The 27,522-nt window shown below is 34.3% G+C and overlaps 1 protein-coding gene across 1 annotated transcript in view; it reads left to right on the top strand.

Moving 5' to 3' along the window:
* Window positions 1–27,026, top strand: part of CDC5L (cell division cycle 5 like) — a 38,263-nt gene extending 11,237 nt beyond the window's left edge. Inside the window, exons 7-16 of the mRNA XM_006926485.3 lie at window positions 1,267–1,411; window positions 2,622–2,810; window positions 6,336–6,484; window positions 8,160–8,322; window positions 10,540–10,704; window positions 11,937–12,017; window positions 12,303–12,545; window positions 15,109–15,306; window positions 25,630–25,842; window positions 26,593–27,026. Coding sequence (XP_006926547.1) covers window positions 1,267–1,411; window positions 2,622–2,810; window positions 6,336–6,484; window positions 8,160–8,322; window positions 10,540–10,704; window positions 11,937–12,017; window positions 12,303–12,545; window positions 15,109–15,306; window positions 25,630–25,842; window positions 26,593–26,697 — 1,651 coding nt within the window. The 3' untranslated portion in view covers window positions 26,698–27,026. The remainder of the gene's footprint in view (window positions 1–1,266; window positions 1,412–2,621; window positions 2,811–6,335; window positions 6,485–8,159; window positions 8,323–10,539; window positions 10,705–11,936; window positions 12,018–12,302; window positions 12,546–15,108; window positions 15,307–25,629; window positions 25,843–26,592) is intronic.
* Window positions 27,027–27,522: the final 496 nt, after the last annotated feature.

Raw genomic sequence — 27,522 nt, 5'->3', positions numbered from 1 at the left:
TTAGAACACAGTGGCCTACATATCCTTCTATTTATTAATGAGTTCACCTTTCTGAGAAAATCAATGACTTGGGCTGTCCTGTTTTTAGCATAGATTACTATTTATATCTCTTGAAATGTCAGCACTTGGCTGTTAGTGAAATGTCTACTCACTGAGTATAATCTTAAGATTTATGTACATTTGTGAATAGATTGATTGTTTTACTAATAGCCTGAAGGAATCTGTCAAACTCTTGTCTGATTCTTTTTGTCTTTTCTAGTGAAAAATTTATTTTATTTTTCTTAAAATGAAGATTAAAAGAAAACTACTAATACATTCTAAAATTTTCACTCAATAGGGATAAGTATATACTTTTATAAAATGGTGGTTTTAGGATGCAGAAGATTTTGCCTATTTCTAGAGATTTTTAGAGTTTCTTTAATTCTACAATCTGAATACTGTGGAGAGAACCTTTTATGATTGTCAAAGATTTTTAGTTTTTACTCTCTTACTTTCCATTTCTATTGACATGAAGTGTTATTAAACAACAGTTATTAGCCACTGTGAAATAGGATTTTCTTGGATATACTCTATTTATTTCTCAAATTAGGACCTTGCTTTAAGTAGCTTTTACAAATAGAGAGATTGAAGATGAACACTAATCATTTGGAAGGTATAGACTAGATGGGGAAGAGGATGATGCACAGAAGGGAAGGAGGCATTTATGGAGCTTTAAAAGATGGCCTTGAGCCTGGCTTTAAACTTCCTGACAACTTTTTGGTATAATTTATCAGGACTTAAATATCCTTTTAAAAAATATAGTGAATTTAAAAAATCATAATAAACAGTTGAATAACAGTTTTACAGGGAAATTTAAAAATTCATTGTTTCAATTTCATCCCCTTCACATAATTATTTTTCTTTTATGTGTACATATATTTTTGAATATGATATAGAAGAGTTCTGTTTTTCTTTTAATGTTATATGCAACATTTAGCTTATTGTCATAGTTTTTATACTTATATAGTTTTAATATTTAATACTTAAATTACTTAATACATCCTATTTTCTTAATAATTCTTTTACTATTCTAAGTCTGCATTTCTATTGAATATAGTGGGTAGGTAATGGTGTAAGGAACAAATTAATGTATATAGTTTTTGTCAGTTTATTAGCATTTTTCTTAGAAATGGAATTATTTTGTTCAAAGTGTATGTGTATTTATATGGCTTTTAATGTCATTATCTGTATGTAACTTTTAAAAATCTCTACCTTAATTCATGACAGTGAAAAAGAAGGAAGAGATAGAAAAAAAGACAAACAGCATTTGAAAAGGAAAAAGGAGTCTGATTTACCATCAGCTATTCTTCAAACTAGTGGTGTTTCTGAATTTACAAAAAAGAGAAGCAAACTAGTACTTCCTGCTCCTCAGGTACTATGATAAAAGCAGTTTTTTCACTGTGTGAACTCATAGGCTTATCATATATTCAACAGATGTTTGAGGGCTTATATCCCAAGTTTTTGCTAGGTGCTGGGTACCCTTAAGGAATTCACAGTGAGCCACATAAAGATAAGTCATTGTGATACAGGATGATAAATAAGCAACAATTTCTCTGCATAATTATATCAGGCCTTAAACCGCTTACATGATGGTTTAGTAAGTAATTGTCAGCTCTTAGCAATTTCTCAAGTCTTTCTTTTGTGGTTGACCCAGGATAAAGGTGGTATTTGGCTTTGTGGACCTTAGGCTGCTTTCTTTTAGGAAATGTTTTGTTGTGTCATATGATTTTGAGAATAGCAGTGAAAATTGGTGTGGGAGTCACAGAGAAGAGAGAGGGGAACATTCCCTCAGTCAGCTTATCACATGCTCTGTTCCTTCGACTTAATTATAGTTGGGCAGAAACATGGGAATTTTGAATAAGCTCTCTTTTTTTTTAAAGACTCTGTAGATGAAAAAGGAATCGATTGATGGATTGCTACAGGAGAGTTCTGTTTTGAGTCATACAGCTTTGTAGAATTGGATAGTTCAGTGGAGCAGAGAGATGGACTTAGGAGGCCAGAAGAGTTTCTCTCTCAAAATGAATACTCTGGCTGCAGCAATACAAGATTCTTCACAAACAGAATAATTTTGTCATATGCTGCCATTCCTGTGATATTTCTTAAATTGAGATTTTGCCTGTTACTTTTTTTTTCTTGGTAATCCTTAGGATATTTATTTTGGTAAAATTACTAAGATAACACATTTTGATTTATTTTCTTAGGGATCTTGTGGCTGAGTGGATTCTCTGTGTTTGATATTTTAATTGGTTTTCAGTCATACCCCATATGAGAGTTTTGTACAAACACTGTTTTATGTTTTTGTTATATTAATATATTGCTTGGTTTAAAAGAATTTCAGTATGGAAATACATGCAAGACTTTGCAGCTTGATACCATGAAGTTCCCCCACCCCTTATATTGGAAAGACTTTTAAAAACTTTATTATGGAAATTTTCAAATCCACAAAATGTAAAGAGAGTAGTACCGTGAACCCTGGGTACTCATCACACAGTTTCAGCGATATTTCTTTCTGAAATATGGAAGCTTTAAGCTGTGTTGTTCTCTGGTTAAAATATTGCTTACTGTGATAACTGTCTTTTTAGATTTCAGATGCAGAACTCCAGGAAGTTGTGAAAGTAGGCCAAGCAAGTGAAATTGCACGTCAGACTGCTGAGGAATCTGGCATAACAAACTCTGCTTCCAGCACTCTTTTGTCTGAGTACAATGTCACCAACAACAGCATTGCTCTTCGAACACCACGGACGCCAGCTTCCCAGGACAGAATTCTGCAGGTAAGCTGTCATATAGCAGAGTGAGCCTTTCACTTGTTTATTGTTCTTGAAAGTATTATGAAGATGAACACTTGAGTGGTTCCTGAATACATAGATCCTAGGGGCCTGAATACATAGATCCTAGAGATTTCTATAGTACGGAAGCTAAATCAGCAGATTCAGTAATTAGGTGGTTTCCTTTCTACATTAAGTCATAGTTTTTTTTTGAAGCCAGCTCTTCGGCCTTCATTAATCTATCAGTAAAGCACAGCATTTTAAAATTTCATGTTACCTAGCAATCCTAGAAAGAAAGCAGGTGTGTGTAGTCAGTAATTTTTAAAACTTCCTTGTATTTCTGTACTTAGCTCAGCATAGGCTGCCATCAGTATTGCCATCCTTCTCTCTCCTTAACACACGAGGTATACAGCTCTGTGCGTTCTTACGGTGTCTGTATGCCGGAGACCGTAACAAAACACTGTGGAGTCTTTTATTATCCTTATATCTTATTTTCTTTTCTCTGATAGTCAGAAATAATTTTCTTTTCTCAGATAGTCAGAAATAATTTTAAGGTCTTGATCCAGGAGCCAAATAGTCTTAAAAGGCTTAGTAAGAAAACAGTGGTGTTCCGCATTACTTGCTCTTTAGAGGTTTCAGTTACAACTTTGTTTTTACTACCTTAGACACTTGGTAACATGTTGATTTTTTTTTCCTAGTTTTAGACATTTTTGCATCCAGAATTTGAACATTTGGCTCTTTTATAACTTCTGTCTCTATCATGCCTACATTTTCTTTCCATTCTCTCATCTTTCATTACAGTTATGTCATAATTTTGGATAGCTCCGTATTCATAGTTTATCTTATGACTATTGCAACCATATTCAGTGCTGAGCCACAGAGTGCCTTATAATTACTTCACTGTGCAGTATTTTGTTTTTTTTTTGAGTTAACAGTTATTGCTAATTTTCTGATTACTTAGCACTGATTCTACTCTAGACTTTATATTAACTGTGTAAATCTCCTGTAATATGGGCAAATTTTAGGTATTCTTATCTTTAAGAAGAAGTCTTTCCCAAAACTTCTCAGTGTTCTAGTCTGGATTGATTACTCTTAAGATCTTGTTTATCGTTCCTTCTCTTGATTACCCTTCACTGTCACCCTAGAAAGTCCCTTGGATCTCCTCTTTCCTGGCTCCCATGCCTTTCGTTTTCTTGGTTTACTCCCTTGTTAATGAAGTAAATCCTTCCATAGCTTTCTGAGGAAGTGTTCATGGGAGATGGAATTTTTAAGACCTTGCATATCTGTAAATTACTGTTTTATCTTCTTATTTGGTTGGGAGTATAACTGGGTGTAGAATTCCGAATTGGAATGGTTCTTGTTCAGTTTTGAAGGCAGTGCTCCAATGTCTTCTGACTTCCATTGTTGCTCTTGAGCTCTCTGGTGCCCTTTAGGTTGTTAATAGAAAACCTGTTTTTTTTCTTTCTTTGGAAGTTTATATGATCTTCTCTTTTTCACAAGCATGTTTCTTGTTGGTATGGTTCTGTTTCAATCACTATGCTAGGTACTTGGTGGATCTTTTCATTCTGGAGACTCAGGGCCTTCAATTCTGGGAAATTATTTTGAAATAAAAAAAAATTTCTTCCCTTTCACTAATGTGTTCTCTTTATAAACCTCAAATTTTCTTGTTTGTTTTTCTCAGGTTGTCTGCCTTAATTGACTTAGTGTGAACAGATTTTCTGAATTTTACCTTTATTTGGTTTTCAAATTTCTACTGTCGTATTTTTAATTTCTAAGTGTTCTTTCTTAGATGTGTTTAATTTTTTAAAGATCTATTCTATTTATGAATATCTTCTTATTTCTCTGAGGTTATATATGTACTTTTTATGTTTTATTTTTTCTGCATAATTATTGTTAGTTTTATTCTGTCTTTCATATGAGATGTTTCCTTAAGTATCTTTTGAGCTTTAGCTCTCTGCCTATATCTAGTGGGTGAAGGTGGGGCAGTTAAGGTAGAAGCTCCTTGGTGGGAGTGGGCTTCTTGACTCTGGGTTTGAAGGCTCAGCTGGCTGGGGTATTTCATTGGGGAATTCTTGATGTCAGTATTTCTTGATCTTTTCTCTTGTATTAGTCAGATTCCCCAGAGAAGTAAGTAGCTTCCAGTTTCCTGCCTGGAGGGTGTAAAACTGGACAGCCTTAGGGGAGCTTAGATGGAGAAAAATGCTTTGTATTTAGAATAGTAAAAAGAACACACAAAGTACTTTGATAATATGAAATTCAAGGTTCTTTCCATGAATAAAGACATACTGAATAATGAAATAAGCCTTGCTTCAATTATCTTCATTATGCCCCAAAAGTTAGTGACTTAAAACATTTTGTTATGCTCATGGTTTCTTTGGGTCAAGAATTCAGACAGGGCGTAGAAGGAATGGCTTGGATCTGCTCCATGATGTCTAGGGCCTCAGCTAGAAAGACTTAGCATTTGGGGGTAACTTGATGAATAGGTCCTGGAATCATCATTTTTCCATGTTTTATGTGTGATGCTGGCTATGGGTTGGATTCTTACCTGGGAACGTGCATGTGGCCTCTCTTTGTGGGCTTTCTCACAGCATGGTGGCATGAGAGAGTTGAATGTGCATGTGGCCTCTCTTTGTGGGCTTTCTCACAGCATGGTGGCATGAGAGAGTTGAACTTCTCTCATGGCCTCTCAGGGCTCCAACGTGAATGTTGTAGTGAGTGTGGTGGGAAGCTGCATTTTTTTCCTACCCTTGCCTTGGAAATTAAGCAGTGTCATTTATTGCTTTATTCTTAGTTATAGGCAAGTCACAAGTGCACATAGATTCAAGAGGAGGGAACATAGACTCCACTTCTTGATGGAAGGATGAATTACGACATGAGCATGTGAGATGAGAGAGAGAGTAGTGTCTATCTTTAAAAATAACAGCCTTTCACAGACCCTAAGTTGGGGATTAAGAGACTTATAGATGCAGTGATAGTAATGAATGCAGGTTTATAGTGGAGGGACTAAAGAGAGTATAGTCAGTCCTGCCTACAAAAGGTCAAGGAAGACATCAGAAAGGAACCTGCCCACGTGAGTTCTTAGTGGATAGGCCAATTGGTAGTGTCTTAACTTCCCATTAGGAGAGTCTGAAGACACTGAGAGGCTGATGAAGACTAAATAAAGAATTAGTGATAAAGCTAGGTTAAAGATTTGGTGTTCTGACAGTTAGCTTAAACTGACATGGGGAACTTTGAATTCTTAGTTACTTACAATTATAAAGAGGTTTGGCACATTAAATAGAAGTTTTTGGGTAATGGTAATTTCATATGTGAGGCCACAGGAGCATTTAACACATAAAACTTTGTTTTTAAACTTCTTAGTTGCTATGTGTAGGTCGACAGAAGGAATGGAAGTATTGAATTCTGCCATGGTCTAGTAGTCATTTTCTCTCTTGGTTTTCACTGAGAAAATGTATAGAAGACTAGAAGAGAGGATTCTGCTTTTCTGTCTGAACTGTTAAAACACACTTTTTTAATTTTCTTGTTTCTCAGGAAGCCCAGAACCTTATGGCTCTCACCAATGTGGATACCCCGTTAAAAGGTGGACTTAACACACCATTGCACGAGAGTGACTTCTCAGGTGTGACTCCACAGAGGCAGGTTGTACAGACTCCAAACACAGTTCTTTCTACCCCATTCAGGTATTGTAGATAAATGTTTTCTGTTTTAAAAAAACTTGAATCTGAGGTCTTGGACATTTTTGCTTTTAGTAACATTAACAGAATGGAAATAAGTGATCAGCTTGCCTTTTTCACAGTAGTAAATAACATAATAGTATCCAGGGAATAGTTAAATACTATATGGAGCTTCCTTCTTTTTGCAGAGTTTCTGATGCCTTCACCTCGTTTCTAAATACTTTTTATCTGATTTTAAAGAGCAAATCAGTCCATTGTTAATGATCATTTGGTGAATTTAATAAAAATTGTAATCCTTTTTTAGTGTATGTGCTGCTGAAATGAGCACAAAATTGTAATCCTTTTTATGTATGTGTTAATGTTGCCTTCCCCCAACAATTCATTATGAAAATTTCTAACATTCAGAGAGGGTGAAAGAATGGTAAAGCAAAGAGCTATATATCCATCACCTAGATTGTACAGTTGTTAACATTTTACTGTATTTGCTTTATCACATATCCATCCGTCAGTCTGTCTTTTTTAATGCATTTCAGAGTAACTTGCAGGTATCAGTACATTTCACCCCTAAACACTTCCTCATGCATATCATTAACTAGATTTCAGAGTTCAGTATTTTTTTGCAGTCTTTTTGTTTTAAGCTGTTGTGTTTTTAAGAATAATTTTAAAGATATAAACTTAACAGAAGCAAGTCGTATTAAAATGGAATTTTAGCTTTTAAAGGTTGGAAATAGTCAAGATTTCCTTTTAATCTTAAATGTTAGGCTATGTTCTCCTGCTGTTTATAATGAGAAGCATCTCAGACTGTTAAAACTGTATATGACAGCAAGATCATGAAACGGTGGCAGCCAAATCCATATATGTTAACATTTCTTGCAAGGCTTGTAAGAGAGCCTAATCCCTTTTTTCCTGTGTGTGTCTTGTCTCTCAACTAGATTGTAAGCTCCTTGCGGGCAGGGACCATGTCTTATATGATAACACTTCACCTCACCCCTGGGGAACAGCAGTCTGGCAGTACCATCTATCTGGAACACAGCCAAGCTACAGGAAGTAAGAACCCTGCCCCCCGCCCCCCCCCAAAAAAAAGCTTCGAACAATTAAAATTTAAGCTGCAAAATCTATGGATTTTATTCCTAAGAGATTCTCTTAGCTCTCACTCAGAACTGTTCATATTTAGATTTGATTCTTAAAGCCTGCTGTTTGGTTCCAAATAAAATGTAAAGAGGGGAACTACTTAAAATATGCACACTGATAATGTTGTGATAGTGAACAGCTATATATGCAGAGGACGATGCCGATTATCAGGTGAAGACCCTGAACTCAAACAGAGAGCCTGTGAGTGTGGTGGCTCACTTCTATGCCCATTGTATGTATGTTCTTAGCCACCCTAATGTGTCAAGAAAAAGTTGAAATAATGTCTGGTGGACCTTTTTTAGGGAGGCAAGAACATGTCAAATGTAGTGAGTTTAATGGAAGTCATTAAAATAAGAATGCTGTATGTAAATACTAAGTTAGCTGAGCTAAACCTTTATTTTAACCTAGAGATCTAACCTAAAACCAGGTAGGAAGACAGAATTTTTGAATTTCTATTTGTTTTATTTGTAAAATAATTTAAGTGAAAAACATTTGAAAGCACAATACAAATAAAAAGAGCACTTTTATTAATTAGAATTTGTTTTTCTAGGACTCCCTCTCATGGATCTGAAGGGCTGACTCCCCGGAGTGGGACAACTCCCAAACCAGTTGTAAACTCCACCCCAGGTAGAACTCCTCTTCGAGACAAGTTAAACATTAATCCTGAGGATGGAATGGCAGACTACAGTGATCCCTCTTATGTGAAGCAGATGGTACATATCAATTCCCTTTTAATACTCTTTAAAAAAATTTAAAAAAATACCTCATGGGTGCCAAGTTAAAAATTTCCCCCTTGTCAGTGCATATTACATATACCTTAAGAATAGGTATACCTGTGGATGTCAGAAAAGTTGAATGATTTACAGTACTTGAGAAGGGAACCTTTGGTCTCATATGCCTACTTTTTTTTATCTTAATATGTTTGTAAATATTGATTATGCCTATAGTGATGCTCCTTGTGTCTCTTTCATGATTTTAATTTTAATAATTTGCTAATACTTTCTTGAATCATACACTTATTAAAACCTTTTTTCTGTAAAATAAATTTTTAGTTTCGAATGCCTCAAATTAAACTTTGACCCTTGATTTCTCTATCTGCTCTGTACTTTTAGATAGACAATCTAGATCTCTAAGCCAAATCAATTTGATGTTTATTGCTGATTTTGGTGAAGTTTTCTTTTGTATGTTTTGCGTGGTGATATAGAAAGGTAAATTATAAAAGTTCCAGTTTTGCTTTGCTCACATTATTGCTTTTATTACATCATTACTGGGCCTTATCTATGCCAGGGAAATCATTTGTGAGATTTTTTTGTTAATGAGTTCCAGTGATACTGGCCTGTTTTCAGTTTATAATTTAATTCTAACTTCTTGTATAGATTTGGTTAGTTAGAATTCTTTTAATGTTCAAATTGATATCGACTAAAGCCAACTCTGATTAGCTACATAAGAATTAAATGAAGAATTTAATGTGTGCAAGGCATGAACACTTTAGGGGATCTAAAGTTGACAAAAGATGTCCATTGTTTTAAAGTTTATACTCTGGAGAGGTTGGCAGTACTAAAACTAGTTAAAAAATAATTGTCACGTAAGAACAAAGTAAGCCCTCTGACTAAAACTTAACATGCTTAGGGTGGCTAAAGAAATATTAACATTTGTTGTGTGGGTATGAAGAAAGCCTTCACTGAAGAAGTATGCTCAGTAGGTGGGTGGCAGCTCTTCCAGATGGAGACCACAATGTGAATAAGCATGGAGCATGTTTTAAGCAACTTTAGCAACTCATCTGTTTCTCGCATCTAGCATATGTGTAATGGAGCCAGTGGGGAGTGAGAAAGGAAAAGTGAGCTGAGACTGTACTGGAGAAAACTTTGGGCACCAGACAATTTCCTCTGGAACAATGGGCCTTTTTTTTTCTTTTTGCCTGCATATGATCTAGTATTTCTATTAAACACACCCCCCCCACACACATACACCCACATCCATTCCCCCCCCACCCCGACACACATATTCTCAGTCACTCTTAGGCATCTTTTCAGATTAGGTTTTATTAGTCCAAGGATAAACTAATTTTTGAACTTGTTCTTTTCATTTACTATTAAATTTCAGTGTCAGAAATGTTTTTCTTTATCTATTTTCTGTTTGTTGTGAGCATACTCACTGGTGGTGCTTGCAGCTTTAGCGTTTACCCCAAGATAACTTGCAGATTACAGCCCTAACCTTACACCCAAAGTTTGCCACAATATATCTCGTTTTTATTTTTATTTTCACATCGCTCTAGTATATCGACAATCTTTGGAAACAAATGACGACATTCTATTTATAGCATTCTGTTTTTTGTGGTATTTCCATATACAAAAATATAGTAATTCTCAATTGCTGAAAATGTGAAATCTTAGATGTTCTGCTTTGTGTTGTTTCGTACTTTGAAATTTACCACACATACAAAAATGATTAAATACTGATTATGTACATTTCTGTTATATTAGGATTAGAGACAAGTTCTGTTTAGAAATAACTCCAAGAACAGTTTTTATATTTTATTTTCACATTGAAAACCAGTCAGATTTTCTTCAGCCTCAAAGAATGTGTTTATGTAAAATTAAATTAATGCTGGCAGTGAGCTACACTTTTTCTAAATGGGAAATGGGTTAAATGGAAATCCTGAAGGACTTTTTTTGCCCCTGCAGAGGTAATTCCAACACCTTCTGTTAGAATATCCCAGAGTAACTTCACTGATTCCAAATTAAAGTTTTGATTGATCTTAATGTAGGGAAGAAATGGAAATAGAAATTAAACAAAAAGCTTGTCTCAGCTCTGAAGTTAGGAACATTTTCTAGAATTAAAATTAGGCTAATTATTTTTTTAAAACTCTTATAGAATATTGGTTGAATACTTAATGTGTATGAATTGAGAAGGATCAATTCTTTCTACAGGAAAGAGAATCTCGTGAACACCTCCGTTTGGGGTTGTTGGGCCTTCCAGCTCCTAAGAATGACTTTGAAATTGTTCTACCAGAAAATGCTGAGAAGGAGCTGGAAGATCGTGAAATAGATGATACATATGTTGAAGATGCTGCTGACGTGGATGCACGAAAACAGGTTGGTAATTGTTCTGGAAAGGAAGTGTGAGGTTCCTGAATATATCAGAAGGCTGAAAGAATGCAGAATGGCCATTAAATATCTCATGATCTCTAATTAAAAGTTCTTTCAATATTAAAAAAATATTACCCTAAAGTAAATTACATCATTAATGATATGTAATCAAATTATTAACAATATACTCATTATCTTGAATAGGCATTCTTAAAATGTACATAGCAATTTAAATGCCCTCTATCGTATTATTCTTTTCAAAATACTCAGTCTTTTAGACACTACTTTTCACTCTAGCCAAGAGAAGGAGTAACTGATCAGTCTTAAAAACAAGTATATTTTGGATTGGTCGAGTAAATGGTTTTAGGTCAGTGTAAAATAAAAAAAAAGTGGGTTTGGAAGTTTAGAGTGTGCCAGAATAATATTAGTAATGCTTTGTACTAATGTATTTTATAGTTAACTTTTTTCTCATTTGCACATAATAAACCAGTGATGTAAGTAGGTATTATCTTCATTTTAGAAACTAGGAAACAGATTCAGGTGAATTAAGTTAACTTTCCTAGGTCTCACGGCTGGAAAGTGGTGAATCTTGAACTTAAACCGAGATCATAGGACCCCTTTCTGGAATTCTTGCTACAGTCCATTTCAGGATGGTTTTATAGGCTGAGTTGTTTCATGGAATTGGAATGACAATGGCATCCATGGAAATCATATTTTAGAGGGAAATCATATGAATGTGCTTTTTGGTGGGGAATATAGGATAATACTTTTTGTGTTTAGTTCTCTTAGTTACTTTCACTCTCAGAAATGGTGTGAGATTCTAATGTTTTATCTCACTTTCATAATTTGAGAGTCAGGAAACAATACATTCCTTGGCTGGCTTTTTGAACTAAAAATCAGTAGCTTTTGGGGTGGAAGAGAGGGATTGGGTTGCAAGAGGAATAATCACTCCTCTAAGTTTAGGATTTTGATTTAGACAAGAAAAGGATGATTATCTGATGATATAGCCATGTATATTTGGAGAATGATCTAGTAGACACTGGAAGTTCTTAGTTTCTATTTTACTGAGAGAGTAAATAGACTACTTTCTGTTGCCTTATATTGCCTTTCTGCAAACTTAAAGATGTCTATAGCTTTAGTTCTTGGACATTCATGTTCTTATAGACTAAAGTGTTTTCAACTTTATTGAAATGTGTCAAATACTCTATAACTGCAGTAATGGATATGTAATTTTTTAGGCTATACGAGATGCAGAGCGTGTAAAAGAAATGAAACGAATGCACAAAGCTGTCCAGAAAGATCTTCCAAGACCATCAGAAGTAAGTGTTGGAATTTTTGGCTAAGAAAGTTTTAAGTTTCTTTTTATGTGAATTTTTTTTTATATATCATTCATAAAATCTATAAAACAAAATTTTATTTACTCTCTGGAATATATAGTAAAGCAGTTTCCAGATCCACTCACTGGTACAAATAAGAATTTGGAAGGAAAAAATGAATTTCTTTTGAAAATGTATAACTGCTATTTATTTTCATGCTAGAACAAGTAATAACATTAGTATGTTGCAGTGATATGTTTCGTAATTATACTTGTTTTAAAATTTTAGGTAAATGAAACTATTTTAAGACCCTTAAATGTAGAACCACCTTTAACAGATTTACAGAAAAGTGAAGAGCTAATCAAAAAAGAAATGATCACAATGCTTCATTATGACCTTCTACATCACCCTTATGAACCATTGGGAAATAAAAAAGGAAAAACTGTAGCATTTGCTACCAATAATACGGAGCACATTTCCTATCTGGAACATAACCCTTATGAAAAGTTCTCCAAAGAAGAGCTGAAAAAGGTATGATTGAGCAGGAATATTTCTGTCTTGAGATTTAAGTATTTGACACTGTGTGTCATGGACAAATATTAACTTCTTTTCCCATATTGGTATTCATAAACAACTGAAGTAGATGGTTAGGAGATAAGTGTTCATATTAAATGTTGTGAAAAGGACACTCCCCCGCATCCCATGTTTAATAACAGACCTTTATCAGGTAAACACTGGCTTCGGTGGCAAGATGTTTTTGTTTCATAGGTGTTGCCTGATTGACAGTGATACTACAATTACTGTTTTCTTTGACCCTGCTTTGTTTGAATAGAATTGAATGCCATTAATACTTAAACGTCACTTATTTAGACTAATATGAAAAAGCAAGAATGTGCATGTGTTAAAAACGTTTATAGGTTAAACATTTCACCTATCCAGAGAAAGGAAATATTTTTTACTCAACTTTTTCCCCCTCACACGATTTCCCCTTATCCTTTTGGATAAGGAAGTAAATATGTCCTTGTATAGAGTTGGTCCTGCCTTTTCCTTCAGAAGCATTTTACTTCTGCTCTCACAGAGCAAACAGCTGTGATTGTGAATAGATATCTGTACAACAGTTTTAGAAAATACAGTTGGTTTTGTGGTTGGAAGCAGAGTGCTTATTAGCTTAAAAGTCGTTTTCTTTAGTCCTTTTTTCATTATCCCTGAGGGGCAGTGATAAGCCCATTGATTGGAATGGGCTAATGCATATTTTGGAGAAAACAAAATTCTTTTTTGTCTTTCCTCCTGCACTTTTCCCTTTTTCTCTTTCTTTGTATTTTTCTTATTGCATAAATAATACTTGTTTATTATAAGATTTTTAGAAAATAGAGAAAGGGAGGAGGGTTTAGATTTATATTTCAGCAATTCACCCCTAGTTTCTGAGTAACTGAGTTAGTTACTTTTTAAGTAAGTGTGTTGGGAAACAGACATCTGTTGAGTGCCTATGCTGTGTCAAGCACATTTATTTAATGATTGAACTGGGGTTGACAATTAGACTATGAACTTGATACTTGAACAGTTTCCTCTTGTTAGAGTGAAAATAGGAGGGGAAGATGAGATTTAGGAAATAAGTTTTCTTAAATTTATTGTATGTATGGAAACCTGAAATTAGGATCACATCATTGCTAGTAGAGGTCCTGTAGGGGATAGATTCTAAGGAAATTTTTGAAAATAATAATTGTAAGTAGTGCTTAGGAATTATTTGAAACCATTACAAAGTAGTTTAAATATTCTCCAATATTTTATTTATCTATTTATAGTACTGTTTGGTCCAAAAGAATTTGAAGCAGCTATTTACTTAGCAGATTCTATATGGACAGTTTAAAGATAACTTAGCCATACTCCCTCAGAATTATAAAAGATGAAATTGTAATTTTTTTTACTATGTACAGTTTTGGAATGAAATACTATTTCTCTTATAATAAAGTGTCAAATTTTATTAACTATGTTAAAATTGGTTTGTTTCCATTATTTCCCTTAAGAGGTATTGTTTAAAAGTATCCATTCTTTATCTTCTATAGATGTGATTTTCCATATTTTTGTTTAAATTTTTTGTATGCTGGTCATTGATTTTATATATTTTGTTCTGTTTATTTTCTAATATTATTGGAATAATTGGAAGCTTTCTATAAAGCACAAAAAATCATTGTCAGTTTTTCATGAGCCATGAAGCAAAGAACTGGAAAAAGATTCGGTATGCTCATGGAGTCTTTGTGTCTGATGTTGGGCTTTTTATGTGTATTATCCCCATTTTACAGTTGAGAAATGGGCTCAGAGAAGTTAAACAAGTTCAGACAGCTACTTAAGTGGTAAAGCTGTGATTTAAACCCAGGCTTGTCCAACTCTCCTCTCATTCTGTCATCATAACTGTTTCTTCAGTAGTGAACAGAAGTTTGTCTGTGATGCATCATTATTCGATTTGTGCCCCCAGTCTCATTCTCTGGCAATATCAGGGGCGTTCCTTCAGATGAGGAAAAAAAAGGCATGTGTGAAACAAATGCCTAGTTCCCTTTCATGATCATGTGAAGTCCTAAGTGTAGGGAGGGGTGGTAGAGTTAAAAGGAGCTCACCCAAGCATTGGTGGTATTTGGTTTGGGCATGAATCCTGCTTTGTCTGCTTATTAGTGATGTGCTTTTGAACAAGGTGTTTAATCTCTCTGAGCCTCAGTTTTATCAACTTCAAAATGAAGTTAATATTGGCTACTTTGTAAGGTGATTGTGGTGTTTGGAGATAATATAGATAAAACTATTAAATCCAGTTCCTGGCACATAGTAGATACCTGAAAAATAGTAGTTACTATTATAATGAATGAAGGCAGAGGACATTTGTTATTGGAGTACATGGGTGCTTGACTTTTCAGACCAGTTGTCATTGACTTAGAGGCTTCTTAATTCATTTTGCTTAGATATTTCCCCCCTCCAAAGAATAGCCAATCAACCAGAACTCCTTGCCTTTGCCCCCAGAAGGAGGAAAGACTAGTCTTTTAAAGCTTTCTGTTGATGGCAAATATTTCTAGTATTCAAACTTACTGAAATTGTTATTTATAAACAGGCCCAGGACGTTCTGGTACAGGAGATGGAAGTGGTAAAACAAGGTATGAGCCATGGAGAACTCTCAAGTGAAGCTTATAACCAGGTGTGGGAAGAATGCTACAGTCAAGTTTTATATCTCCCTGGGCAGAGCCGCTACACACGGGCCAACCTAGCAAGCAAAAAGGACAGAATTGAGTCACTTGAAAAGAGGCTTGAGGTTGGTATCCTTTTAATGTTCTAATTTAAATGTTCTTTGAAATAATGAACCAAATAATACCACTGGAAACAACTTCAGAAAATTAGGCCTGAGGGGGATTCGTCTTTGCAGTTTTTGAGGGAAAACTATTCCGAAGTTTTGATTTTTGGCCTCTGGATTTTTCAGGGTTGCTGGCCTTCATGATAGAGTGCCCTTCAAGTTGGCCGTAGGTCAGTCAGTCAGAACCTTTTAGATGTGGGAGCAGGAGCCAAGAAGTTAACACTAGTCACTCAAAACAATGTAGATCAGTGCTAGAGTAGCTTGTTTTCTCAAAGAAGGGATCTCAGTGGTACCAAGACTTTTTTCTATAGCCAAAAGAGCGCATTTACAAAACATACCTTTTAGTTCATCCTCTGATTTCCTGAGTTTGTTGCAGAGAGAGTTAGATTATCTAGAATGGCTTCCATGATTTTTTCATGTCTGTGAAAATGTTGAAATGTACTAGGTGGGAGTTTGATGGCATGTGGTTTCTTAATAGAATCTGAATTTTTTGAATTCCAGAATCTGTGTAGGTATTTTACCATTGGCATGCAAATTGTGGTTCATGGACCACTAGACTGCCTTGTGGATTCTTAATGGTGGTCTTCAGGGATGTTTCTGAGGCCAAAATGGAATGGGAAAAAGAAAGGGTTGCTTCAGGCAGTCTCATGCAGAAAATGGCCTCTTATGTGATTACAAGTTTTCCTTTACAGAAAGCAGATTTGAAAATATTTTTAAGGTTTAAAATAAAAAATAGTAAATAAATAAAATCATCGGGGTGGTTGGAACTGTGTGGGGCTAGGGAAATGAGCTGGAAAAAGCAGTATCTTTTAAATTGAAATTATTCTAGATTAATTTTACCTTTCAGAGCACATGTGTAGGCACATAATGGTTAATGCTCATGAACATATTTTATCATTTAGTGAAAAATTAGTTTTCTTCCTGAAGTAATTCTCATCTTGGAGGAAACCTTAGCAATCCAGTGTTACTTAGTTATACTACTAACTTCCAGTAGGGTGTGCTGTTGCTCTGTTTTAATTCTCGGTGGAGGGAAAGTAGAACATCAGCAGTTAAATCTTAAGTTAAGATTTTCTGTTGTGTAGGCTTCATTTCTTATAAATGGTAGTTAGCAGTGTAATTATGATCTAAGGTCAGCATCATAGTTGATTGGAAAGCTATTTGGAAATCTTTCTTGTAACATTTATATATAAATACTTAGGTCTCTCACTTAGTTTGAAAATCTTCTCATTTGAGGTGGGAAAATTCTGTATCAAATGGAAGGACATTTTGTGCTCTTAAAATAAAAAATAAAAAAAAAGTTTTTCCCTAAATCTCATTTACTTTGTTGAGGCACTAACTTTCATGACAGCAAATAAATGTGTCATGAATTGAGTAGTGCTATAAAGTACAGTAATTTTTATTTCTATGTTGAATTGGTCTTGTGAGTTTTGAAGGGAAAAGTACAGAAAGAACCACTGCTGTTCTTTAGAAGATTTATTTGGGTCGTTTATGAGCAACCATTAAAAACATGTGGTTCTCTTTGTTCAGTTCAGTACCAGGAACTGAAATCTTCCGTTGAACTATTTTTGTGGAAGGACTGGTGATTTTGGAAGAATATTCATAAAACAATCTGAAGTAATTTTTCTTGACTCCTGGATAACTTACTTTATTGTTTACCTAACTAGATACTTTTAAAGAATATGTAATCAAATCTTTTAATTTAGTAAACTATGCTTATTTCAAATGAAAGTTCATTAAATCTTTAAAAAGAAGAAAAGAGACTCAAAAACCCAAATAAACAAATCCCCCATTTTATTTGTATCCATCCCTAATTCACAACTAGGTTTGCCTGAGCTTATTTTAGTTTTTGAAGATATAATTCTACTGGTTTAAGCTACATAAATATTTTATTTCAATTGTGGTAATTCATCATTTCAGTTGATTGCTAAATTATAAACATTATTCAAAGTTTGTTGTGGGGAAGGAACTCTAGTTGTATTGTATAAACTAAATACTATACTTAAATTATCCTTTCTACTCTTAGGTTCAGGGAGATATGCCTTTCTGTGCAAGCACAGTACACTATGGCTGCTAGTGTGTTTGATTTTTGCTGCCATGAACTTTGAAACAGTGAATTTAAATTATGGCCCTATCACAGCATATCAAGCAAGATGAAATCCAGCTTTGTCGTAGTTGGTGTCTCCTAAATGGATTAAAAAAATATGCCCTGAGGTTTATATTAGAGCTAGTCTTTGAGCCATTACTCATGATTAATATTTGAAACTTAGAACTTAAATGAAAATCCTTAAGATAGTCATTTAAAACTAATAGAACCATCTCAGATTTTATGTAGAATGTGGTAGGTGGTGCAAGGAGTCTGTTAAATAAATAGAATCAGAATGTAGTCACAGGTCAGAAGTAAGTGGAAAGACTTCTGAATTATAACCAAGTCCATGTATTTTATTCTGCTTTGGAGGCAGAATTAATTTTAGAAACTTGCCAAACATTTTTATGTAAAATAAGACAGCAGCAACGAACAAATGACAGGTAATATTAGAAAAGGAAAAGTTAGAAAGCATAGCCTGTTGAGATCACTTAAATATGGTGGCAAAAAGCTGTGTGTATGTTAATAGCTTCTGTGAAGGCATTATGGATGTATGGTTGGAGGGTAGAGTGATTGGCGATTATAGTGATAGCCTAAATAAATGAGAGTAGCCTCTTTCTGTTCAGTGTCTTTTTTTTTTTTTTTTTTTAAGAGAGGGATGGCTATAATTATAGAGAAGTTTTTACCACATGGTTAAAAATAAAAGTACGTTAGTACTTTATTTAGTCCCATGTCCGGTGAATATTACTGGGCATCTACTATGTGCCAGCCCCTGGTCCAGGCCCTAGGGATACAAAAGGAAACAGGCAGATGAGCTCCCTGCTCCTGTGGACTGCAGTTATCTGGAGAATGCTTAATGTGGAGAACCTCATTTTCTGATGATGCCAGATAAATGAGTCATTACTGTATTTGAGAAGTGCAAATAGAATTTGAAGTGTTCTAATTTGTTTCCACTTTAAGTGGAAATAGGAAATCGTCTGAAGACATAATTATTTTGAGTGAAATAATTTCCAGTAGGTGCAAAAGTGAAATGAGAAGTCTGAATTTAGGCCTGCTATTAAATTTAATAGTATTTGAAATAGTATCTAAACTGCTGTGTTGAGGAAGTTTGGCTGAAAAGTAGATTTTGTCATGTTAGCTATAAAAATGGGAAGGCTTTCCTTAGAGGTGGAAACTAGGTCCAGAAGTAATACTTCTCCCTGTATTTTACTGGCACAGTCAACTTAGTCAAGAAATATTATGTAACATTGACTTCTTGGAAATAAAGTAACTTAAAGAACACAGATAACACATTTAAAATCCTTCTCAGTGTATCTGTAGAACTCTGAGAACCCCTGCCTTTACTGAAATGGTTATATTTTAGCAAATTTGGCTGCACAATGGATCTCATTTTCTCAGTGATTTTTATTATAAAGTCAGATGTTTTTACACAGGAAAAATATTCGCTTAATACTTTAAAAAGTAAAAAATTAGGGTAGGGATTAAGTTGGTAGGCACTTCTAGTTGGAGGACTATATGTTGTATCTCAGCAGGTTTATGCTTATATTTCTGTGTGTGTGTACGTGTGGGGGATGACGTGGAGTGCAGGAGAGAAGTTCCAGTACTTTGGAATGCTCTCTTTCTCAAGTTCTGCTCTGCCCTGACCCTTAAAACCATTGGCAGATTTCTTGGATGTTTCTAGCAAGAACTCCAGAGTTGGACCAGAGGTCTCCTTGGTACAAGCATATTGCTTCTCTCATGCCTTCACCATTGAGTTGAATTTCTTTCCTGCAGTTCGATTTTATTTCCTAACTTAGGCAGATGTAAAGTGCTTTCGGTATTATTTTGTTGGTATTTAACTGTTCTTGGAAAGGTTTTTATTAAAGTTTTATAGTGCTTAGCTTGCTTTACAGGGAATGCATTCTGACAATTGTTAACTCTGTTAGATGCTTGCAATAATCACTTAGTCGGACTTGTATCTCGTCAATATAGAGAATTTCACTGATAAAAATTAATGCTAGTGAGCAGTATAGAGTTTAAAGAAGAGTCAGTCATGGACTCTTGTTGCTTGCAAACATTTCGATGGTTGAACCACATCTTTACTACTGCAGGATCATATTGCTGAATGATGGGCTGGGAAGTGGAGCTGCCATTAACTCTATATTTATTTTGGGTATCCTTAAACCTGTTTTTCCAGTGGTATAAGATTATATTCTGGGCCCCCAAGCAAGAGTTTCAGTGAGGGATGCTCTTAATGTTTCTGAACCTCACTGTAACAGACTTTAACTGAAGACAGTATTGGAAACCCAAGGATAATGTGTTTACTTTGGAATTACTTAAGCTTAGTAACCTTAACAAACTTAGTGAGTTTGAAAGTAACAATTACACTTTTATAAGTCCCATACAGCCCCCTTTTGTAATGACCCAAGGAAACACTTATGGTTCCACTGATTCATCTCCTGGGGACCATCAGTTTTCCATTGGTCTCAGGCCAGTCTTTTTTAGACAGTTTCTCTTCTATGCATTTAAAAAAATAACATTTGTAGGGCATTTTTCTAGAAATAATACATGTACTTTGTAGAAAATTTTAAAAGAAATTAAAAAATTAGGAAAAGAACGTGTCGTTTAGACATAATCACCTTAAACATTTTGTGGGGTGTGTGTATGTATGTATATGTATATTATATTTATATATGTGTGTACATATGTATGATTAAATATGGTAGGAAAAAGATTACTTTGTGCATCCACACATAACTATGTGTGGATGAAAGGAGAGTGTTTAAAATTGGGATCATCATACACTATTTTGTTCATTTAATAGTGTAATATAAATATCATTAAAAAATAAAAAGAAACCTGATCACTTACTCTCATTTAAAGTCTGTGGCAAAGATTAGCTTTGGTGAAATCTCTAAATAATCACATGAGTTATAGTCTGCCCAGCTTCTTAAAAAATTAAGTAATTTTTTTCCCCATAAAAATTTTCTGAGAGATGTTTGTTTTCCTTTAGTTTTATAGTTTGTTAAGAATAAAATAATTAGGAATTTAAAAATATAAGGTCAGGGAAAGTAAAAGCTTTTCTGAAGTGTCAGAGTTCATATATGTGGATACATCCAGGTTAATGTCTAAATCAGGGAAAGAATGATGGGCAGATCTGTTAAGATCTTGTTTACATATGTCTAGAATAATTTGTTTTTCAGGGAACTGTCTGGTGGCATTAAGCCATTTAGTCCCACAGCTTGAATTTCTTCAGGCATGTTTGCGGTTCGGGGGCTGAGGCAGGGAGAACTTTCAGTTTATTAGCAGTGGTTTGGCCTAATGTGTTGGACTTTCAAGTAGGACACAACTGTATAGCTTCATCACTTAGTGGCTGTGTGGCCCAGCGCCAGTTACTTAACCTCTCTGAGTTTCAAATTTTTTTACCTATAAAATTTGGGAGGGTAATGTTTTTTATCTCATGGAAGTGAGGTAATGTAAGATTAAATGAGATCCTATGTGCCTAGTAAATAGCAAGTTTAAGCGAATGGCAATTCTCTCTCATTTCTCTTCAGGTCTGTATCACTCTTAGTGTTATCTAAATGATTTGATACCTTGAGGTATCAAGAAGTAACTTCACCTTGAAAGAGGGTGGCTGAGTTTTTATTCTCTACATTTTGATGAATGTCCGAAATACAAGGCATGGGTTGGTTTTAGGAGAGACTAAAAATCAGATTTTGGTTAGTATAAATAGATCTTAGTTGATTGTAGATTTTAACTTACACATTTCATTTTGGTGTGCTGAAATAGTTGACATACATTTTAATGTCTGTATTATATTTCATTGTATTGATATTTCATGGTTTGTGGTGTACGATCTTAAAATAATTAGCCTTTAGAGTAATACTGAACTCGAATTTAAAAAAATATCTTTTATTATGGGAATGTAAAAATATACCCAAAGTAGACTAGTGTAATGAGTCCTTAGGTATTTTCACCTAGCTATGACAGTCATTAACTCATAGCTACTTTGTTTCATCTATTTCCCCTTTCTTATTATTTTGAAGCAAATTCCAGATATTATATTATAAAACAGAATTATGGGGCATGAAATTTGTCAGCTTGGTTTCCTTATATATTTATATCTAGGTATATTCTCATTCATCTCTTTAAATTGAATTTTGCTCTTTCATTTTGGATGAAGTCAGCTTTAATTATGTCAAGTGTTGTCCTATTTTAAATTTCTAATAGTTTTAGTGAACTTTATTTAAGATTATTAGAAATTCAGTGCCGATACATATTTAAAGCACAGACTTCCATTATAATCATATTTGGGAGGTTCGTCTGGTGACAAGTGAACAGAATATTTAATCTTAGCTCCACTACTAACTTTGTTAGATGTTACTGCTAACTTTGTTAGATATTTTAAGAAGACTTTAAGTGTATCTCTACGGATTTGAAAAAAATTTTTTGGAAACTTTTGGTAAATCTATATGTACAGTGATTTGAACATCATTTTTCGGGGAGAACTTTTGGTAAATCAGCTGTAAGATGCAGTGGAAGCTCTGTAAGCCAATATTGTTTTTTCCAAAATGAGTTGTCCTTCAGGGCAGTTGCTAATGCTTAATTCTGTGTGTGTTTTTTTAAAGGCTTAGAAATATGAATCAGTCTGGTTCTTCCCAATTCTTTGTATTTTAAACAATAAGGTTTTATACTCTATTGGACTTTAATGTTGTTTCTGTGTATGTAGGGTGGGGGACTTGGGGCTAGTTGAAGGTAGTTCTGTCCCATGTATGCATATGCATTTCATGCTTGAGATTTATTAGCTAAAAAAAGGCCAGACTTTTTAGTAGTTTTTTTCCCCTGTTAAAGTGCACTGAGCAGTCATAGGTTGAGCATTTTACAAAGTATACAGATATCTTCCTTCTCATTTTAATGATCATATGGCAGATATAAGGTAACAGCTAAAATCTAATATCAAAAGCTGTATTCTATTCTTTATATTTTTAGTGACTAACTTTATATAGTTGACTAAATTTTTTCCTGAAAAATTTTTTTGTATTATTTATTTCCATATTTGCTAGAACCTTAGCATAATATTTGAGTCAGAAGACTTTTATAAAGCTCAAGCCAATAAAATTGTTGGCATTAAGTGGAAACTAGCATCTTTGCAGTTTGAAAATCTTTGGTAGTTTGAGAATAATATATGACTCAGCTGTTTGAGGTGAGGTAATTCCCAGATACAAGGTACCAGTCATACTAAATGTGCCTTGATGACTAATTAAACACTTTCTGAACTTAAGTTTTATGCTGTTACATCAGATTGGAAATTGAATATCCATGGAGTGCACTGCATAGCTAATTGAATTATCTTAACAATGAAAATGATAATTTGTATGACTTTTTTGTCTTTAAATATTCTTTTATTTTTTTTTAATTTTTAATTGTTTATTGGGGTAACATTGGTTAATACAATTATATAATTTTCAGGTGTACATTATCATTTGACATCTATTGTGTATGACTAATTTTAAAAAAGCAGAGAAAACCCCACTTAAATGTATTAATTTAAAATTTTTTGCTGTTGAGGTTTTTGGTGTTTGAATCCACATGTAATTTGAGTATCAAATGTTGATATTATTAGAATATGCTGAATTACAGTATTACAGAACTTGATGCAACTCGTGGGTTTAGTTTTTCACTTACTGAGAATGAGGACTTTTTGGTAGGTCTAGTTAAGAGGAAACAGCTGATACCTAGCTTCTGTAATGACTGACTGAAAAGCGTTCTCCATCCTGATTGCCAATTAGAATCACCTGGGGGCTTTAAAAATACAAAGTTTCGAGACCATTTAAATAAGGGTTCCTAGGTTTAGGGCGCCTGCACTGGTAGATTTTTAAAACTTCTACACGTAATTCTAAAGTTTAGTAGGGGTTGAAAACCACTGACTTGAAAAGACGTGCTCCATTTGTGTTACGTGGTGTGGTGGTTCTCAAGAGGCAAACTGCTGACTTAAAATAAGGAACAGCTCTTTTTCCTTTGCTTTATTTCCAGGAAGGGGTCCGTGTCATTTTTTAAATTAAGGTTGGAATTTTAAAGAGAGTTTTAAAGCCTCATCCTTCGTCCCTTGGTTCATTAAGAGAGGAGAGCAAAAATGGTTAAACTTTTAATGCCTGTAAAATAATTGTAGTCAGAGCTAACATTTATTGACCGCTTACTGTGTGCCAGTCATTGGGCGGCTAAGGTTTTTCATGAACATTATCTTATTTAAGCTTTATAATAACTTCTAGCAAAGACTGCCATTTTACCGATGTTCGAGAAATGGAGACACAGAGGTTAGATAACTTGCATCAACTCAGAACATCTGGGTGGCAGTGCTAGGTAGAAAGAGTAAGTTACCCACGGTACTGTGTTGCTTGACTTCACCAGTATTTCCTGACTCATAAGATATATCTTTGCCGTGGGACTTAACGTTGATTTGTTATCTATTAGAAGAAAATGGCTCTTTATAAAGGACATTATTTATTCATGGCTTATTCTTCAAGTGAATTGCAGAGGAATAAAAAGCTTATTAACTTTTATAAAATGCTGAAGATATGACCGGTTTTAAAAGAGCTTTATTTAAATTCATTTTAGATTGATCTCATGTTCTTAATGTACAGACATGAGCGTGTCCTCCCCTCTCCCCCCTTCCCAATGGCTCATTTGACTTTGACTTTTAATAAACTAAATTGGAGATTTTTCCAGTAGAAGTATACTTTATATTTTGAGTAATACTTTAGTGTTTGGTGTTCTTATATATTCTAACTTAACACAAAGCATTGAAATTGACATGTTTGTTTTTAAATCAGATGTTATGCACTGGAGGGGATGTTACAAAGCTGTCATGGAAAGCTGTATATTTGTTTAGGAGATTATATTGTTTCTAAATATTTAAAAAAATCCTAGGTACAGTTTTCATATCAGCTTTTTGCATTTGACATTTTCCTTCGGTACCTTCTCTGCTTATTTATCACCGCCCCCACATTCAGTATCTCAGAAAAAACAGTATTAACATTGTCATACTGTCTTCCATGTTATAGGGTGCTCTCAGTTACATTACTGTGAATTACAGTATTACAGAATATCCATTATGCTGAAACTGCTTAGTTTTGATTACTTATGGATGCCACTTGATGGAATCAGTTGAGGGAGAGGGAGATGGGAGGGAGAGCAGAGAGAGAAAGGAAGTGAGGGAGGAAAAGAGGAACAGACAGACACAAAGAAATCAACACAAATTTACTAAGTATTCCTAAGGCTTTGACCTCACAATTTTAAGTATTTCATGTTGAAAACAAGCATTTGCAGATCATTTTAAAATATGAAGCAATTATATTGTAGGATGTAGAATATACACCTAGAGGAGGTATTATGCCAGGGAGAGTCTGCATTACACACCTACTCCCTTCTCATCCACTTCTCTTTGGACCTTCTAAGGTGGGGCTTTCTCTGCTTCTATGCATCAGCTTTAGAATTTTGTTCAACTGTTAATTGTCCCTGTCTTGTTCTTTTGTGAGTTTATACATTTTTAATTCTGTTCCCCTAATTTTAGAATGAGCTGAGGAGGCAGCCCACCTGTGCTCAGTATGCATATTTAATAGGAAAACTCTCATTTCGTTTAATTTTATAGTATCCTTTTACTCCTCAAAAATGAAATTTTTTTTGTTGCCAAATGTGATACTCTCTTTCCTTAATAGGCTTTATGCCAAATTTAGCGTTATTACATTGTAAAAATCTAGTAATTTTATAGTTTGAGGAGTTATGTTTTGATCACAACTATGGTTCATTAATTGCATATTATTCAGTTTTAAAATGTACTACATATATAGTGTAGAGGTGCATTTTTGAGATATAGGTGGTGAAGATGGGTTGCTGCCAAAATCAATGCAGATTAATGATGGCTGAAGTTATTTTCAGAAGGAGAAATTAGTTTTTTCCATACTATGAAATTCAAGCCTGCTTTGAGATTGAATCAGGAGTGAGGTTATAAATAGATTATTTGGGACTAACCTGTAAAACCCTTCAGGTGCAAGACTATTGTAATTTTGTGTTACGGTAGCTGAAGTATAAAGAACTCTAAAGTATTTCTGCTTTGAGACGGTAGATGAACCAATAAGTACCCTTTTAGTCCTGTTATTTAGCCTGCTTTTCATGTGTGCTGATGTGATATCTTCCCTCCTCCTCCTCCTCTCCCCCTGCCCCAGATAAATAGGGGTCACATGACGACAGAAGCCAAGAGAGCTGCAAAGATGGAAAAGAAGATGAAAATTTTGCTTGGGGGTTACCAGTCTCGTGCTATGGGGCTTATGAAACAGTTGAATGACTTATGGGACCAAATTGAGCAGGCTTACTTAGAGTTACGCACTTTTGAAGAACTCAAGAAACATGAAGATTCTGCTATTCCCCGGAGGCTAGAGGTAACATTATTGTCTTGCAGCATTGCTTAGAAAGAGAGCTGCAAAGAATTATCCAGCACTTTTTTTTCTTCTTCCTGTGCAGGCTATCTTCTGAAGTTGATACTGTCTGGCTTTTTTCAGTGAGAGCCTAAACTTTTTGACTTTCTGATCTAGAATTGCCTGGATGTAGATGGATACACCAGGCCAGTGGTGTATACAAAAGCTTTTCCTTTACTCATTTTCTGTTTTATCTAAAGATATATTATGAAATGGAATAAGTAACCCTTGTGATTTGTCCTCTGAAAGTTAATTGCATCCCATTCATATAGCTCTCCGAGGTACATTAAACCAGTGTCTTTTTGTTTAGTAACTTAGGATGCTGGGAGTAGCTAGTCATTGCAAAACATCAGATTCTTTTGGTTTAACTTTATTTCTCAAGTGTCCATGTTAGCCTCTGCTCAGATAAAGAGCAGTTAGAGCTTATTTAAATGCATTTGTGGATAGCGAGAGGACAATAATGGCTTGTTTATTTGAGGTAGAAGAGAAATTTTACAGAAAGATGGCAGTCGTTCATATGACCGAAGAATGGCTGTAGTAGTACCTGTTTTATAGGAAACATAATTGCTATTTTTGTCTCTCTTTGGGGACTACTTGCTTTAAGAATTGTGACTCAACTCAGCTGTTTGTAAGATGATAAAGTACCATAAGACCTTTTTGATTTTCAGTATGCTTACATATGAAATAATTATTTAACATTTTTGTTTCCTCAAGTGTCTAAAAGAGGATGTACAGCGACAACAAGAAAGAGAAAAGGAACTTCAGCATAGATATGCTGATTTGCTGCTGGAGAAAGAGACTTTAAAGGCCAAATTCTGAAGCACAGTTTATATTCTGTCACAAGATGAATTAATTGCTGGTTTTCATATCTGGAAGGCTGAAACCGATGTTTATCTTCATTGACAAATTCGACCAAGATCGGTGTTTTTTTTTTTTTATTTTAAATGATATCAATCTTACACATTGTATGTATAAAGACTTTAACTCCACAGGACATTTTAGGGTTTAAATTATTAAGACGATCATTCTTATAGCAGTGTCATATTTGCAAAATTTTTTCAGTTTTGGCCTTTATTTTTAAAAGCCTGATTTTAAAGTGCCAGCCTGTGAGTATACTCTTGAATAAAAACAATATAAAAAATTGAGAATGTAGCCTTTTGTTTGAAGTAATTAGATACTTAGAGTGCCCCCCAAATCAGCAAATATGTATACTGTGTCATATTTTAATAACTCCTGGTAATCAAGATGGTAATTCAATATCTTAGTTTAAGTCTCTAAGAGGCATTCCTTTTGTGGCTTTGTTAATTTTGACCATTTTAGCATAAAATGGTCATTTGTCTATACACTGACAAAATAGATTAACTTTTTAATACCTCATTTTTTTTTCAATATAACTTTAAGGAAGGTCTTGTCTCTGCCCAGCTACTTACACAGTTTATGGATTAGGACCGAAAAGATTTAAATTTTCTTGATGTGTTATTTTCTTGTAAATATTTGACAAAGGTATTTTAAAGATTAATTTCAACAAGCTGTCAAACTTTATTAAAGCTCTGTGTTTATTTTAAGTCAATTACACAAGTGTAGAATTTGGGGAATGGATGGGTAGAGGTGAGAAGATCTAACTTTATAGCAATTCATATAAAA

This window comes from Pteropus alecto, unplaced genomic scaffold (genome assembly GCF_000325575.1).
Source record: "Pteropus alecto unplaced genomic scaffold, ASM32557v1 scaffold7, whole genome shotgun sequence".
In the NCBI taxonomy this organism is placed as follows: Eukaryota; Metazoa; Chordata; class Mammalia; order Chiroptera; family Pteropodidae; genus Pteropus; species Pteropus alecto.
Note: the sequence above shows the minus strand (reverse complement) of the source record. Positions and strands in the feature narration are given on the sequence as shown.